Below are 18435 nucleotides of genomic sequence, written 5' to 3' on the forward strand. Positions count from 1 at the left end.
CAGGAGCACCTAAAATACCCATATAGAATTTTATATGTTGTTAAAATTACATAGGTTTAAGAGTGTAGAAAGTGTTTAAGAGCATATGAAGTGTTTATAAAAGTGTGGGAAAGGTTTATAGGAGTGTGGGAAGAGTTTATAAAGCCTTAAATATATATAAGTAATAAAATAAATATAATGCTGCTACTTTGTGGACTTTCACCTATCGTGGGGGTCTCTGGAACGTAACTCCCGCAATAGGTGAGGGATCACTGTATAAAGCAAATCTTGATGGAAGTAAAAAAAAAAAAACAGATTGACAATGACACAATCATAGTAGGGAATTTTAACATGCCACTGACATCAGTGGACAGATCTCCTGGGCAGAAGATCAATAAGGAGACAGCACTTTTAAAGGACACACTACATCAGATGGATTCAGTTGATATCTTGAGAGCATTTCGTCCCAAAGAAGCAGAACATACATTCTTTTAAAATACACATGGAGCATTTTCTAGGATAGAACATGTTAGGACACATAACAAATCTCAAATTTAAGAAGATTAAAATCATATAAAGCATCTTCTCTGACCACTAGGGTATGAAACTAGAAATTAATCACAAGAAAAAAACTAAGAAGCACACAAAGACATAGAGGCTACATAAAATGTTACTAAACAACAATTTGGTTAACAATTGAGATCAAGGAAAAAATCAAGATACTTTGAAACAAATGAAAATGAGAACATAACAACTCAAAATCTATGTGACACAATGAAAGTACTCCTGAGAGGGAAATTCACAGCATTCTAGGACTATCTCAAGAAACAAAAAAATTTTTCAAATAAACAATCCAACTTAACACTTAAATAAACTTGAAAAAGAACAACAAAGCCAAGAGTGAGTAGACATAATGAAATAATAAGTATCGTAGCAGAAGTAAATAAGAGAGTCTAAAATAACAATAGAAAAGATCGGTGAAACTAAGAGCTGGTTCTTTGCAAAGATAAACAAGATTGACAAATCTTTAACCACACTCATCAATAAAGAGAGGAAAGAGGACCCAAATAAATAAAATCGGAAATGAAAAAGAAGTAAAAACTGATACAAAATACAAACGATTGTAAGAAAATATTAGGAACAACTATATGTCAAAAAATAGAACAATCTAGATAAAATGAATAAATTCCAGGAAACACATAATCTCCCCAAGCGAATCAGGAAGAATCAGAATATATTAACAGACTAATTGCAACTAGTAAAAACACTACATGTGCTGAAATATGTGTTATAAGAGAAATCTCAGGACCTTACTTTCAATTTTGCTGTGAAACTAAAACTGCATACTGTATGATTTCAACTGTATGACATTCTGGAAAAGGCAAAACTATGGAGACTGTAAAAAAAACAGTGGTCGTCAGGGTTTAAAAGAAAGGAAGAATGAATAGGCATAAATTTTAGGGTAGTGAAACTATTCAGCAGAATACTGCAATGATGGATAGATACATGTCATTACACATTTACAGAACCCTTCGAAGGGAATATACAATACCAACAGTAAACCCTAATGTCAACTATGGACTTTGGGTGAGTTGTGTGGGATATTGATAGTGGGGAAAGCTATATGTGTGTGAAGACAGCGGATATACGACATCTCTATATTTTCTACTCAATTTAGCTGTTAATCTAAAACTGCTCACTTTATTAGTTTTTTAAACTGTTGATAATTAGAAAAAAGAAGTCTTAAATAAATTTCATCATCGTACCTTAAGAAATTAAAAAGAGTGAAGGAAGCCCAAAGTAAGCAGTAGAAAGAAAATAAATGAAACCAAAGCAGAAATCACTAACATGTAAAATATAAAAATAGAGAAAAATCAATAAAATGAAAAGCTGATAGAAGATTGATGAAAGTCATAAACCTATAGACAGCCCAATTAGGCAAAAAGAGAATAGCTCACACTCAAGTAATAGATAACCAGAATAGCAACGTATCTATTAAAGAAATGGAATTTCTTCATTTAGTTAAAAACCTTCCCATAAGGAAAATTCTAGGCCCAGATGGCTTTAGAAATGAATTCTATCAAACAAAAATAATACTAAATTTAGACAAATTCTTTTTTTTAAATATTTTATTTATTTATTTTTAGAGAGGGAAGGGAGGGAGATAGAGAGAGAGAGAAACATCAATGTGCGGTTGCTGGGGGTATGGCCTGCAACCCAGGCATGGACCCTGGCTGGGAATCGAACCTGCGACACTTTGGTTCGCAGCCCGCGCAATTTAGACAAATTCTTTCAGGGAAGTTTACTAAGAGTGAATACTTACAATTCATTCTATAAAGTCAGCATTACTTTTGATGCCAAAACCAAACAAAGACATTCTAAGAAAACTACAAACCAATATCCTTTATAAATACAGATGCAAAAATTCCTTTACAAAATCAAAAAGCTGAATTCAACAATATATAAAAATGGTAATACATCAAGACCAAGTAGGAATTATCCTAGGAATGCAAGTTTGGTTTAACAACTGGAAAAATCAATCAAAACCAGCCATATCACATGGCTGTCCAGAAGGTATCCAGCTATGTGATATGAAAAACAGAAACATTTATTGAAGAAATATTGTGCACAGGACAATGATGCCTCAGTCTCCTTCAAAGTAGGCACCTTGGGACCTCACACAGTTCTCTTATCTTTGCTGATACAGCCTATGTACGTTCAATATTCTCAGGTGTAATGCTTGTTGTAGGCCTTCTAGAATACAGACCACTTTCAACAGATCCTCAACCATCTTTGAAGAGTATGTTCCACACTTGTTTGCACTGTACTCACTGCATCGTCTCCAAAAGCCTTCTGAATTATCTGAACAGTTTCTGCAGAGGAATGTTCAAGCTTAGCACAAAATTTGATGCAGATCTGTTGCTCTACTGGCTCAGTCATTTTGAATTTAACAGCCACACAGTACACATACTCATTCAACAACGTCTACTGCCCCCACTGACTAGTATAGTGAAGTTATCATTGTTCACACATGCACATTCCAGTCCACTCTCCTTGGTTACATTGAAATTGTGCAAACTGTTCTCATTATATTAACAATGGCTGGACTTTTTCCAGACAGACATCATACTTCATCATAGGAACAGATAAAAAAGAAAAAACCATACCAATATATCAATTAAAATATGTGGGAAAATTATCTGACAAAAATCTAATATCCATGGCTAATAAAAACTCTCAGGACTACAAAGAAACTTCCTCAACATCACATGTAATGTTTGAAGATTAAATACATTCCCCCAAAGATCAAGGACAAAGCAAAGGTGCTCACTCTCACCACTTCTAGCAGCACTGCATTGAAGGTTCTAACAGGTATAATTAGAAACAAAAGCCACCAAGATTGAAAACGATGAAGTAAAACTGGCATAATTGGCATGATCATTTATGAAGAAAATCCAGTGGAATTAACAGGCTACTAAAAATAACTACAAATGTTCAGCAAGGTTACAGGGTACCAGATTCACAAAATTAAAAAAACGTACTTCTATATACTAGCAAAGAATAATCAGAATATGATACTAAAAAAGGCTATGACAGCATCAAAAAACATCAAATATTTGGAAATAAAAGCTGAAAAAGGCTATGCAAAACCTGAATACTTACTGCTAAAGTAAAAATTCAGGTCAAGAGATAAACTATGTTCATGGATCAGACGACTAAATATTAAGATCAACTCTCCTACAAAATGAACTGTAAATTGAATGAAGTTCAAATCAAAATATTCACAGTCCTATTTCCACAATTTGGCAGTGAGTCTAAAATTCATATAAAAATGCAAAGAACCCAGAAGAGCCAAAACAACTACGAAAGAGAAAAACAAAGTTAGGATGGATACTATCTGATAAAAAGGGTCATTCCAAAACTCAATAATTTAAATAGTGTGATATTAATGTAAGAACAAACAGATCAATGGAACAAAACAGAGTCCAGAAATAAGCCAATACAAATAGAGTCAACTAGTTTTCAACAAATAAGGGTAAAGGCAATTCTGTAGAGAAAGAACAGTCTGTTCCATACACGGCTCTGGAAAAACTGGACATTTCTACTCAAGTAAGTGGACTTTGATGTAGAACTCACAACATATGCAAAAATTAACTCAAAATGGATCATAGGGCAAAATGTAAAACAAAAATATAAAACTTATAGAAGAAATCATTTTAAAATTATATAGCAAACATAATTAAGAATACCTGCTCAAGTCACTGAGTGGTAAAAATATCTCCAAATAATGTATCTGGATAAAGGACTTGCACCAAGAAGCTATGTCTTACAAAACTCAGTAGTAAGAAAATAAACACACCAATAAAAAGTGACAAGGGGTAGACACATCAGAATAGATACTTTACCAATAAATAAATAAATAAGTAAACAAACAAACAAATAAATAAATGGCAAATGCACAAATGCAAAGATTTCAACATAATTTAGTCATTAAAAAAAGCAAATTAAGCCCTGGCTGGAGTAGCTCAGAGGATTGAGCGCAGGCTGGGAACCAAAGCATCCCAGGTTCGATTCCCAGCCAGGGTACATTCCTGGGTTGCAGGCCATAACCCCCAGCAACCACACATTAATGTGTCTGTGTGTGTGTGTGTCTCTCTCTCCCTCCCTCTCCCTTCCTCCCTTCCTCCCTCCCTCTCTCTCTCTCTCTCCCCCCTTCCCTCCCTAAAAATAAATAAATAAAATCTTTAAAAAAAAAAGCAAATTAGAACCACAATGAGAAGCCAACTACACACCCACTAGACTAAAATAATAATAACTGATCACACAAAGTGTTACTGAGAATACAAAGGAACAGAAATTCTTGTATACAGCTGGTAGATTTGTTAAATGGCACAACTTTGGAAACAGTTTGACAATGTCAAAAATTAAGGATACACCTACCTTGTGACCCAGCTGTATTCCATTTATTAGTAAAAGCGTATGTCCATACAAACATTTCTACTACGCTCTAGCTGCTTTATTTGTGATACCCTCAAAGTGAAAACAAACTGAATATCCATCACTTGTTAAATCAATAGCAAATTATGGTATGTTCATACAATAAAACAGTGGTCAACAATAAAAAAGAATGAAAAACTGATACACACAATATGGATGAATCTCAAATAATTAAGCTGAGTGAAAGAACTCTAAAGTTTATGTGTTTCAGTTTCCACTTCTAATGTTTTAGAAAATTTAAATTAATTTACAATGACAGAAAGCAGAACAATAGTGGTAAGGGCATATGTAGAAGTAGGAAGACAAGAAGCAGGTACAGCAAGTCACAAATAAGCTCTTCCTACCGACCGTGGTGATGGTTTCACAAATACGTATAAAATTTTTACCCTAAATATGTGTAATTTACTATACATCAACTGTACCTCAAGAAAGCTTAACAGAAAGTCGGATTTATATGGTATAATAAATTGTTTATTTTTACTTTTAATTATTTTCATCAACAATTTTTAAAAATTTTATTTTTTTAATTAGTTTGCATTCTACATGATTTTGTATTAGTTTCAGGTACAAATATAATCAATTTCTGAATGCCTTTACTGTCTTAAGATTACTGTGTATGTGTATTCCCTTAAAAGTTAATTTTACTAAAAAATTCCTTGAGTTAGCATTCAGATGTGTTCTGTTGATGAATGCTATAGAACAAGAACAAAGAGAGTAAAAATAGTCAATTAATCTACACCTGGATTTCATTATAACTTAAAAGTCCTAAAGATTTCCTTAAAAGTTAACCTTTAAAGAAACATATGCAAATTTTAAAATTAACATAAAAAAAAACAAACAGTTAAGCCCTGCATGATGTGGCTTCATGGGTTAGGTGTCCTCCTGAAAACTGAAAGGTTGTCAGTTCGATTCCCAGTCAGGGTACATGCCTGGGTTGCAAACCAGGACCCAGTTAGGGGCATGAAAGAACTGATTGATGTTTTTCTCTCCATACATCAATGTTTCCCACCCCCTTCTCTCCCTTCCCTTCTCTCTAGAAATAAATACATACAATCTTTTAAAAAATCAACTAACATTTTACAGAAAAAAAGCTTGTTCTATGACCAAAAAGTCTTAAAGATACAGTACAAAATTTAACAGCTAATTTAAGGGATATACTTAGAATTAGATCCTCATTTACCCTCTCCTTAACAATAGAAAGACAGAAGATGATTTATCAAATCTTTGGTTCAAAAAGAAAAAAAACCTTAAAAAAAAAAAACACTAGCACATCTACAGGAGAATGGTGGAATCATTCAGTTCAAAATCTTAACGGTGGGATACCCAACATCTTTCCTGATGTCTGAATGGCACTTCCCCACCACAAAAGATCCAGAGATCTCATTCTCCCAATTCTGCCAGAACCCCTTTAAGAAACAGTTGGTTCAGCAACTAAGACTGACAACAAGCCAGCAGGCAGAGGCAGATCCTGGGGTGCCTTGTAATATTTGTTGATGCATCCCTGGGCGGACCTTACATCACAGCTTGGTCCCTCCTGTGTGCAGCCAAGTCTGGCACAAGTAGCAACAAAATGTGGATACCCTGGAGCTTCAAACAGGATGCCAAGGACCAGATATGGATAGCATCTCACATTGGTTTATACAGCTTCAGACAACACTAAAGCAGTATCAAGGGAAGAACCCAGCAAGCAGCCACTAAATTCTGCTAAGATGAATTCAACTTGCTTCTTTATCATTATTTTTATTTTTTCTTCTATTTTTCCTTTTCATCTCTATTTTTCTTTCATATACCTCTTATTTTACTCTTTCCTTTTCTTACTCTATACTTTTCATTTTTCTTTTTCATATATTTTATTCTTTCTCTTTCTTTGTTCTTTCTGTGCAATTTTGTTCCTTTTATTCCTTATTCTTACTATTTCTCTTCCTCTCCTGTCATAATAATTTTTCTTTACTTTGGTATTCTTGTATTTTTTTCTTTTACTATTACATTTCTTTTTTCTTATTCTTGGCTCTTTTGCTGTTGATGTATTATCAATTATATCAAGAAAGAAATAAAAAATTACCTGGAAAATGAAAATGAATATACAACAACCCAAAACCTAAAGACATAGTGAAAGTACTACTGAGAGGGAAGTTCATACCATTATAGGTCTACCTCATAAGCAAGAAAAATCTCAAAGAATTTAACCCTACATCTAAAAGAACTGAAAAATAAAAAAAGAATTGAAAAATAACAACGAACAAAGCCCAGAAAGAGTAGAAGGAAGAAAAGAATAAAGTTCAGAGCAGAAAAAAATGATATAGAGACTTAAAAAAAATCCAAAAGATCAATGAAGCCAGATGCTGGTGTTTTGAAAAACTAAACAAAATTGATGACTTTTTAACATGACTCAACAAGAAAAAAAGAGGACCCAAATAAATAAAATCAGAAATGAAAGAGAAGTAACAACTAATATTACAGAACTACAAAGGACTGTAAGAAAACAGTATGAACTATACGCCAAAATTCTAAATGAACAATCTGGGCAAAATGGATAAATTTCTAGAAGCATACAATCTTCCAAAACCAAATCAGGGAGAAGCAGCAAACCTGAACAGACTGAATAACAACTGCTAAAATTGAGGCAGTAATCAAAAAACTCCAAGCAAATAAATGTCCTGGACTAGATGGCTTCACAGGTAAATTTTCCCAATCACTCAAAGAAGAACTAACAACTCTCCTTTTCAAACTATTCCAAAAAATTCAAGAGGAAGGACAACTCCCGAGCTCTTTCACAAGGCTGGTATTATCCTAATTCCAAACCAGGTAAAGATAAAACAAAGAATGAAAATTATAGGCCAATATCCCTGATGAATATAGATGCTAAAACCCTCAACAAAATATTAACAAACCAGATCCAGCAACACATTAAAAAGATCATATGCCATTATCAAATGGGATTTATCCCAGGGATGCAAGGTTATGCAACATTCCCAAGTCAATAAATGTGATACATCACATAAACAAAATGAAGGATAAAAATCACATGGTCATATCAACAGATGCAGAATAAGCATTCAATAAAACCAAACACCCACTCTGGATAAAAACTCCCAGCAAAGTAGGAATAGAGAGAACATACCTCAACATAATAAAGGCCATATATGAAAATCCTACAGCCAACATTCCCTTAAGAACACGACAGTGATACCTTCTTTCACCATTCTTATTCAGCATAGTACTGGAAGTCCTAGCCACAGCAAACAGCCAAGAAGAAATAAAAGGCAGCCCTGGCTGGCGTAGCTCAGTGGATTGAGCGCAGGCTGTGAAGCAAAGTGTCGCAGGTTCGATTCCCAGCCAAGGAACATGCCTGGGTTGCAGGCCATAACCCCCAGCAACCACACACTGATGTTTCTCTCTCTCTCTCTCTCTCTCCCCCCCTCCCTTCCCTCTCTAAAAATAAATAAATAAAATCTTAAAAAAATAAAATAAAAATAAAAGGCAACAAATTGGAAAGGAGAAAGTAAAACTGTCGTTGTTCACAGACAACATGATATTGTACATAAAAACCCCTATAGACTCCACCAAAAAACTACCAGACCTACTAAATAAATTTGGCAAAGTAGCTGGACACAAATCCAATACTCAAAAGTTAGTAGTATTTCTACACTGAAATAATCAATTACCAGAAAGAGAAACTAAGAAAATAATTCCATTTACTAGTTTAACAACAACAAAAAATAAGATACTTAGGATTAAATTTAACCAAGGAGGTAAAAGACCTATACTCCAAAAATAAAAGGATAATTAAGAAAGAAACAGAAGAAGATACAAATAAATGGGAGCATATACTATGTTCAGGGATCAGAAGAATAAACATCATTAAAATGCCCATACTATTCAAAGCAATCTGTAAGTTTAATGTAGTTCCTATTAAAATCAATGGCAGATTTCACAGATCTAGAACAAATATTCCAAAAATTTATATGGAACCAAAAGACCCAAAATCTTGAGAAAAAAGAACAAAATTAGAAGGATCACAATACCTAATATCAATAACTATACTATAAGGCCCCATAATCAAAACAGCCTGGTACTAGCATAAAAACAGACATTTAGATCAATGAAAGAGAATAGAGAGCCCAGAAATAAAACCATGGTCAATTAATATTTGACACAGGAGGCAAGAGTATACAATGGAGTAAAGACAGTCTCTTCAACAAATGCTGCTAGGAAAACCAGACTGGTATATGCAAAAAAGAAACACCTCAAAATGGATGAAAGTTTTAAACGTAAGTCACAATAGCATAAACATCCTAAAGGAAAACATAGGCAGTAAAATTTCAGACATCTAACATAGCCATACTTTTGCATATATTGTATATAGGCCCAGGTAAATAAAGGAAAGAATAAACAAATGGGACTATATCAAACTAAAAAGCTTCTGCACAGCTAAAGAAACCATCATCAAAATAAAAAGGGAATCCACTGTATGGGAACTTATTTGCCAATGACACATCAGATAAGGGTTTAATTTCCAAAATATTTGAATAACTTATACAACTCAACACCAGGAAGACAGACAACCCAATTAAAAAATGGGTAAAAGACCTCAATAGATACTTCTTCAAAGAGGACAGACACATGCCCATAGACATATGAAAAAATGTTCAACATCAGTGGCCATCAGAGAGATGCAAATTAAAACCACTGTATCACTTCACACCTGCCTAAATGGCAACCATTGTTAATAAACCCACAAACGACAAGTGCTGGTGAGGATATAGAGAAAAGGTAACCTTAGTACACTGTTGCTGGGAATGCAGACTGGTACAGTCACTTTGGAAAACAGTATGGAATTTCCTCAAAAAATTAAAAATGGAACTGCCTTTTGACCCAGTGATTCCACATCTGGGAATATAGCCTAAGAATCCTGAAACACCAATTCAAAAGAATATATACATCCCTATGTGATTAGCAGCATTATTTACAATGGCCAAGACTGGCAAACAGCCTAAGTGCCCATAAGTAGATGAGTGGATAAAAAAGCTGTCATACATTTACACAATGGAACACTACTCAGCAGTAAAAAAGAAGAAACTCTTACCTTTTGCAACAGCATGAATGGACCTGGAGACTGTTACACTAAGTGAAATAAGCGTTAGTGAAAGGTAAATACCACATGATCTCACTTATATGTGGAATCTAATGAACAAAACATAATCAGAAGCAGCTATAACAGAGGAGGGGAGAGGAGGGGAAAGGAGGTGAGGACTCATTGAAAGAACATGAAGGGGTTAGGCAAAGAACATACATGCATGACCCATGGACATGGAGAACAGTGTGGGGACTGCCTGAGGGATTGGGGCCCAGGTGGAGGGAGGAACAGGATGAAAAACTGAGAAAACTGTAAATAATAAAATATTTAAAAAAGAAATACTGTACTTTTAAAGTTAAACCACTCCAAAAAATTTTAAGACTAATGACTGTGAGCTATTTACAACCAAGGTCAGAACAACTATTAAGTCTTCTAGTAATGATAAAAAGTAATGTGTTGAATAAAATGACTTCTAATAAGGTATCAGGCTCAATTTTGTGACAAATTTAAAAATACAGCCTAACTGTGGTACATGTCCAGGATTTTTTTTTCAGAAACATATCATTGACATCAAACAAATCTGTTCATAGTCAAGAGCTAAGTTATCAGAGGGATCATTTCCTATGTTAAATATGTAACTACTATGCTGTGTACCTGAAACTAATATAATATTGAATGTTTCAATTTTACAATTGAAAAATTTTAAAAATAATGTTTTTTTTTAAAAGGTCAAGAGCTAGCCCTGGCTGGCGTAGCTCAGTGTATTGAGCTCGGGCTGCGAACCAAAGTGTCGCAAGTTTGATTCCCAGTCAGGGCACATGCCTGGGTTGCAGGCCATGACCCCCAGCAACCTCACATTGATGTTTCTCTCTCTTTCTCTCCCTCCCTCTCTCCTGTACCTCTCTAAAAATAAATACATAAAATCTTAAAAAAAAAAAAAAGGTCAAGAGCTAAGACTTTCCTTATCTTTCTTTGGCAATATCCACTTATACTAGTATTATAAAAAGGAAACAGATTTGAAGTGATGAGAAAGACTATAGGAAATCAAGGGAAGCAACTGCACTGTCCACTATCACAAGGTAAGCCTCCTCTCTTCTGCTGTCTTTTCTTCTTTTACGATATTAAAGGATTATCATAGTCAATAATTTAATCCTTTAAATTATTAGAGTGTCAAGTCTCTGAGACATCTAATCCCATCTGTTCCATCTAATCCTCTTTTATATAAAACCTATCCCCCTTCCACATGAGAGAAACATCAAGCTATGTTTTCTAGAAAAGGCACATATATTTATGATCATTCTGGTACCAATGCTAATGATTAATATGAAATCCTACTTTGTTCCTAGCATTTTACATGTCTATGTATCACCAGTGGTCTATAACCATGGTTATCAAAGACCGATTTGAAACTACTATACTGAGAAATAACAGTGGTAGCATTTAAAAGGTTACAGTGACACCATATTAACATGGGACCTCAAGATATCTGTTGCTAATTTCCAGTTTTAAAAAGACTTAGAATCAGAAGAGGTTAGAAATTAGCCACGGGAAAAGTGCAACTGAAAATTTTAAGACAGTTATAATGAACTTTAAAGTTAATAAAGAATAAAATGGAGTTTTGTATTAAGGTATGAAAAATGGCAAATGCAAGGTTCAAAAATGTAAAATCAAAACTCGTTATGTATTACAGGTATTTAAAAATTACAGTAGTAACTTCAAGTTCCCTGGGATTTGCAATTTAAATATGCTCTACTAATATGAACCATAAGGTTCATAAAAGAATCCCCACAGCTCATAGTAACACTCAGCCTTACATTCCCTGACCTTTCCCTATCTCCACAACAAAAGATCAAAGAGTATGGTGAACCAAAATGACAGTGTTCTCCTAAAAGGTATCTATAACTCAGGTCTTCTACTATCCAGCTACCTATCCCTTTCCAACCACTCAAGGCCTCCCCAGATTATTTGTCTTAAATCTACCTGAGCTAAACTGATTAAGGCATTACCCCTTTTTAAATCAGCTGATGAGAGGTGATCATATTCTGAAACTTCGAAAACACGACAGAGTAAAAGGCAAAATATGCACACATACATGTGTAAGAATGTACATACATGGAATTCATCATGGAAAAATACTGAACTCTGGTCCTGTGAAATGTATCCTGAGGTGAGGATTGCAAATGTTCAGGGAAACAGACTGTGAATAAATTATATTCATATTATTAGTCTGTAAAATATGAATCAAAGCAGTCAAATGACATTCACTAAAGACATTGGCTGATTTTTATAGACCAACAGAACAAAAGGAAATTCCAGGATAAGATTCAATTTAATACAAATATTTAGTACATGATACAAAAGGGATTCCAAAGCCACAGGGAAAGATTGAAATTACTAAATAATGGTACTAGAAAAACTGGTTAGTAATTTGGGAAAAGTATCTTACGCAAAATTAAAATCTACATGGAATATTTTAAAGAATTATTTAAAAACTGAAATAATCTAAGAAAATGGAAGAAAAATTTTTATGACTTTCAGCCAAGATGGATGTGTAGGTACATACATTTTGCCTCCTCACACAAGCAAAAGGAAAACGACAACACTTTTAAAAATAAAAACCAACCAGAACTTCCAGAAAATCAAACTGTAAGGAAGGTCCAAAACCAAGGAGTTAAAGAAGAAACATTCATCCAGACTGGTAGGAGGGCATAGACCGGAAGCAGGGGTGGAGGGGATGTGTGGCAAGGTGGTGGCTGGTGGTCCCACATTTGCATGTGGCTAAACCAGGAGGAACAACTAGGGAGTGAGACAGACTGCATCAGCCAGGGTTCCAGCACAGAAAAAGAAAACTGTCAAAGCCTCTGGTTGTAAAAACCTATAGGGGTTGCAGTGGCAGAAGAAACTCCCAGCCTCATAGAAGAGACCCACAAGGTCCTAGAATGTTCACATACCCACCCACCTGGGAATCAGCACTAGAAGGGCCCAATTTGCTTGTGGGTAGCGGGGGAAGTGACTGAAAACCTGTGGAGAGCTGAACAAATGGCATTGTTCCCTATCAGACTGCTCCCTCACATACAGCAAAAAAACACAGCAACCTCAATTGCCCTACCCTGGTGAATACCTAAGGCTCCACCCTTACAATGTAACAGGTATGCCGAGACAAAGAAATTTGGCCCAAATGAAAGAAGAGATCATAGTTCCAAAAGTAGAACTAAATGATAAAGAGATAGCCAACCTATGGGATGCAGAGTTCAAAATACTGGTAATCTGCATGTTCACAGAAATGGTTGAATATGGTCACAAAATAGAGGAAAAAGTGAAGGCTATGCAAAATGAAATAAACAAAAACATACAGGGAACCAGCAGTGAAGGGAAGGGAACTGGGCCTTAAATTGATGCTTTGGACCTGAAGGAAGAAATAAACATTCAACTAGAACAGAATGAAGAAACAAGAATTCAAAAAATGAGGAGAGGCTTCGGAAACCTATGGAACAATTTCAATCGTTCCAACATCTGAATCATAGGGGTGCCAGAAGGAGAGGAGGAAGAGCAAAAAATTGAAAACTTATTTTAAAAAATAATAAAGGAGACCTTCACCAATCTGGCAAAGGAAATAGACTTCTAGGAAGTTCAGGAAGCTCAGAGAGTCCCAAAGAAGTTGGACCCAAGGAGGAACACACCAAGGGACATCACAACCATATTACCCAAGATGAAAGATAAGGAGAGAATCTTGAAAGCAGCAAGAGAAAAGGAGATAGTTACCTACAAAGGAGTTCCCATCAGACTGTCAGCTGATTTCTCAAAAGAGACCTTGCAGGCAAGAAGGGGCTGGAAAAAAGTATTTTAAGTCATGAAAGGCAAGGACCTACATCCAAGATTACTCTTTGCAGAAGAGCTATCATTTAGAATGGAAGGGCAGAGAAAGTGCTTCCCAGACAAGGAAAAGCTAAAGGACTTCATCATCACCAAGCCCTTATTATATGAAATGTTGAAGGGACTTATCTAAGAAAAAGAAGATGACCAAAGCTATGAACAGTAAAATGACAACAAACAACTATCAACAACCAAACCCAAAAACAAAAACAAAACCGAAAACTAAGCAAACAACTAGAACAGGAACAGAATCACAGAAATGGAGATCACATGGAGGGTGATCAGAATGGAGGGGGAGGGGAAGGATAGGGGAACAGGTACAGGGAATAAGAAACATAAATGATAGATGCAAAATAGGGGGAGGTTAAGAATAGTATAGGAAATGGAGATGCCAAAAAAAACTTATATGCATGATCCATGGGCATAAACTCGGGGAGAAGGAATGCTGGTAGGAAGGGGGTGCAGGATGGAGGAGAATAAAAGGGAGAGAAAAATGGGACACCTGTAATAGTATAATCAATAAAATATATTTAGAAAAAACTTTAAAGTATTTAACTTTAAGAAAGGAAAGATCTTGCTAAGCATAAAAACACAGGGCAGGGGCAAGCCAAGGAACACAAACAGAGGGCACACACAATGGTGCAGGACTGACTGTGGGAGTGGGGGGTGAGGGGGGAAGAGAGAGCAATAGGGAAAAAGGTGAGACAACTGTAATTGAGCAACAATAAAGAAAAGAAAAAAACAGCAAAACATCAGAAAAGAAAAAGGCAGCTTTAGCCTGCAAATTTACAATGCTTCTTACATAAAATTAAAACTATTATAATGTATTCATTCAGTCTAATCACCTGTTATCCTCCTCCACATTACCTGTTATCTCTCTAGATTGTTTCAAAAACCTCCTAATGGCCTCCCTGCTATCATTGAGTCTCTATATTATAGTCTATTTAATCTATAATAAAGCAGCCAGAGGTACTTAAAAAACCTCGGTCAGACAATGTTATATCTAGGTTCAGAACTTCCAATGGCTCACTTTTCACTCAAAAAAACCCAAACAACAAACAACAACAACAACAACAACAACAACAAAAACAAAAAACCAAAGCCCTTCCACTGGCTTGCACAGCCCTACATGTTTGGCCCCTCATTTGGCCTCATATCCTACTGCACTTCCCACCCCCACCTGTCCCTGGCTCCATTTACTTTTTATACTAACCATGTGATAATAATCTTAATAATATTCAATATTTACGAGGTAGTATTTACTATGAACCAGACATAGTTCTAACTGCTTTACACATATAATTTCATTCAATTACAATAATTATTTCCCTCACTTTACAAATGAAATCAAGTTACAAAGAGGTTAAATTAACTATCTGTCCTTAGAGCTCAGTTAAGTGGTGAAGCCAAAATTAAAAAGTCAGATGGATGAAGCCTACATCACAGCCCAAATTCTAACCTCAATGATGTTTCCCATTGGTTATCTTTAATTAAAACGTTCTTCACAACCAATTATGGTATAAACAGAAAGTAGATTAAGGACTAAGAAATGGAAATGCCAAAGTGCTTAATGTAGGGTTAGAGAGGGTGGAAAAGCTAGAAGGAACCAGAACACTGAGAATGAAAATATTTCTTAAAGGTAAAGTCAGTTTATAACTGGTTATTATATAAAACTAAATAATAGTATATATCCACGTATAAGTGAAATCACAGTTAAATATTGTTTATACTAACCCCAAATTGAGAAACAACCTTAATGTCTACTAATAATAATTTACTAGTAAATCATGGTAACTGTCTAAAACAAATAAATAAATAAATAAAAAATAAAGGCAGGATAAAAAAATGTAATGACACATTTACAAAGATATTTACAATATATTGTAAGCAAAAAGACTAAAATAACTGTGTGTATAATACAATAAAACAATAATGGTATTTAAAACTTACTTTTTCTGTAGTTACAGTCAAGGAAGGAACCAATGCAGGTGATGGTTCTGGCTGCTTCTTGTGTTTTTGCTTGTGTTTGTCCTTTTCTTTGTATTTCTAAAAATGAATACAAGTAAAATCCAATTTAAATCATAACACATATGTACACACCCTAAAGATAATATTTTAACTGTGTTTAGTACCACAGTCATATTTCAATTATAAATACTAGTTATATATTTATATTATAGTATTATTATATAATGCTGGATATTATATATAATGCATTCTATTATATAATAATGCTATAATATAAATATATAATTCTAGTATAAGTTATTTTAAAGTGACTTCAGCCTCCTTATCCCTCAAACAACATAAAATAATAAATAAAAAACTAAAGCCTATAATTATTTGCTACACTTATATCTGGAAAACTATATATTTTTTCTCATTAAAAACAATACTTTTGTGTGCATTTTGTAAATGGAAATTTAAAATTTACATAGCACTTTGACATGCACTTTCAAAATAGTTTCAGATTCTCCATCAACATGCATTAAATCCTATGGCCCATAAAGTAGATACCAGGAAAAAAATTCTCCTAGGTTTATTCAGAAAATAGGTGATTTAGTTAACACTAACAAAATTAAAGTTATGGCATGCTGCTTTATTATGAAGTCTTAAAACTGATTAAATGAATTTAAGAAAAATTTCAAATAAATAAGAAATTAATTATGTACAGGAGCCCAACTTCAATGTTAGAAAATTTTAACTAAATTGTTCTCAACTGTTAAAATCAGTAGCTAAGAATCTGTATTGGGGGTGTGAAGTTTACTACTATTTAAAGAGCTAATTCAACTTATTTCTCACAGTACTTAAAACTAACCATTCAGAGCACTTAAAACATCTGTTCAAAGAATGAAAGGTTAATATCACTGGCCCTGTCCTAAAAGAGATTACATACCAACAAAACAAAAAGCATGATATTAAAGATAGATGTTTTATTATAATACCCAAATACTGCCACTTTTTCCCTTTAATTTCTGGTGTAATTACATAAGATATTCCTAGACTGCAATGTTAATACTTCAGGAACAGAGAATATAAAACACCACAGCAGTTTTTAGTCAGTGTTTTAAAAGAAACTTTCTTACTCTCAAGTTATTTTTAATTGTAACAAATCATAATAATGATCACAAGGAATCATGCCTCCATTTCTTTGTACTAGGATGTCACTGCTCCTCCCATCATAGGATGTCCTCTTCTCCTCTCCCATGAAGTTGGGTTAGCCTTGAGACTTGCTTTAGCCAAGAGGATGTAGCAGAAGTGATGCTGTGCAAGTTCAGGAGCCCAGAGCTTTAAGAAGTCTTGCATGGCTTCCATTTTTGCTCCCTTGGATCCCAGTGACCATGTAAAGAATTGATTTACACTCTCCTGACAGTGTTACAGGGTGCAGCCAAGAGGGGGGCGCCAAATAGGGATTTGGAATGGGGCCCAGAACTCAGGGTGATCAGGAAATATTACAAAGACATATAAGATGTCCTCACCCCTTCCCCCACAGGTGTGAGCTGGGGGAAGGGACAAATGGAGCAGGGCCATTGAGAGCTCCATGCTTAGCAACAAGCTTTGCAGCTAACCTCTGGCATGGTCATTTAACATATCTATAACCTTTAACTGGTTACATAGATATGTTAAATACCTGTAGCTGCGCTCTGAGCCAGGGGGATGGAAGTAAATTCCCCACCAAGACTTAACTGGGGAGCAGGTCCCCCGAGTTACAGTGCCTGTGTGGGAGCTTGGAGAAGACTGGTTCCATAGCGCAGGGAAGACCACTCGGTATTTAGCAGAGTGGGGACTCCTGCAGCCCTGTGAGAGAGAATCACCATGCGGCTTTAGCAGAGAACCGCCACTCGGCTTTGGCAGAGTGGTGACCCGCCCCCCATCCTCGCAGCCATTGTGGAGTGAGAACCATGCAGCTGTGGCGCTGTGGCGCTGTGGCAATAGAAAGGGAGAACCACACAGCTTTGCCAGAGTGGGGACTCCCATGGCCATTGTGCAGAGAGGACCTCTCAGATTGGCAATAGAAAGGAGAGTCATGCAGCTTTGCCAGAGTGGGGAACCCCCCCAGCTTTAGAAGGGGGAATCACCACCCAGCTTTAGCAGAGATCCCGGTGACACAGCTGATGGTGCCAGGAACCAAGGGAGGCCTACCAGCTGAGACGGATTACTGGAAAGAACTGAGGGCTGCCTGAGCCATGGACTTCTATTTCTTTTCCTCAGATATGGTACCCCAGACTGGGTAAAGGGGGAAGGATGGACTGTGTGTGTTTGTGGGTATTTTAAGGGACTTTGGGATTTTGATGAAGACATTAGGTTACCACTTACCAAGTCTGGACAGCATTAAACAAACATTTCCTTTCCTTTTCACGAGTCTCTGGCATTGAAAGATGTCTTTCCTATAAGGCGGCGGACATAACGAACCTAGAGGGTTCCTTTCAGTAATAGCATATTGCCCTCCTCCCCGCCTCCCTGCCCCCACCTTCTGTAACAACAGGCCAATTAAAAAGATAAAGCTG

At 35.6% G+C, this 18435-nt stretch overlaps 1 protein-coding gene and 1 long non-coding RNA gene across 16 annotated transcripts in view; one reads left to right on the top strand and one right to left on the bottom strand.

The window, feature by feature from the left end:
* MLLT10 (MLLT10 histone lysine methyltransferase DOT1L cofactor) overlaps positions 1-18435 on the bottom strand; it is a 254453-nt gene that overhangs the window by 82965 nt on the left and 153053 nt on the right. For all 15 annotated transcript variants that reach the window (XM_036023436.1, XM_036023475.1, XM_036023459.1 and 12 more), the window contains one exon: positions 15878-15973. In XM_036023436.1, coding sequence (XP_035879329.1) covers positions 15878-15973 — 96 coding nt within the window. The remainder of the gene's footprint in view (positions 1-15877; positions 15974-18435) is intronic.
* On the top strand, positions 1117-9314 carry LOC118500113. Its single transcript, XR_004902643.1, has 3 exons — positions 1117-1252; positions 4040-4043; positions 9304-9314. It is a non-coding gene; the product is annotated as an uncharacterized LOC118500113 (long non-coding RNA).

The sequence above is a fragment of the Phyllostomus discolor genome, chromosome 1, assembly GCF_004126475.2.
Source record: "Phyllostomus discolor isolate MPI-MPIP mPhyDis1 chromosome 1, mPhyDis1.pri.v3, whole genome shotgun sequence".
Taxonomy (NCBI): Eukaryota; Metazoa; Chordata; class Mammalia; order Chiroptera; family Phyllostomidae; genus Phyllostomus; species Phyllostomus discolor.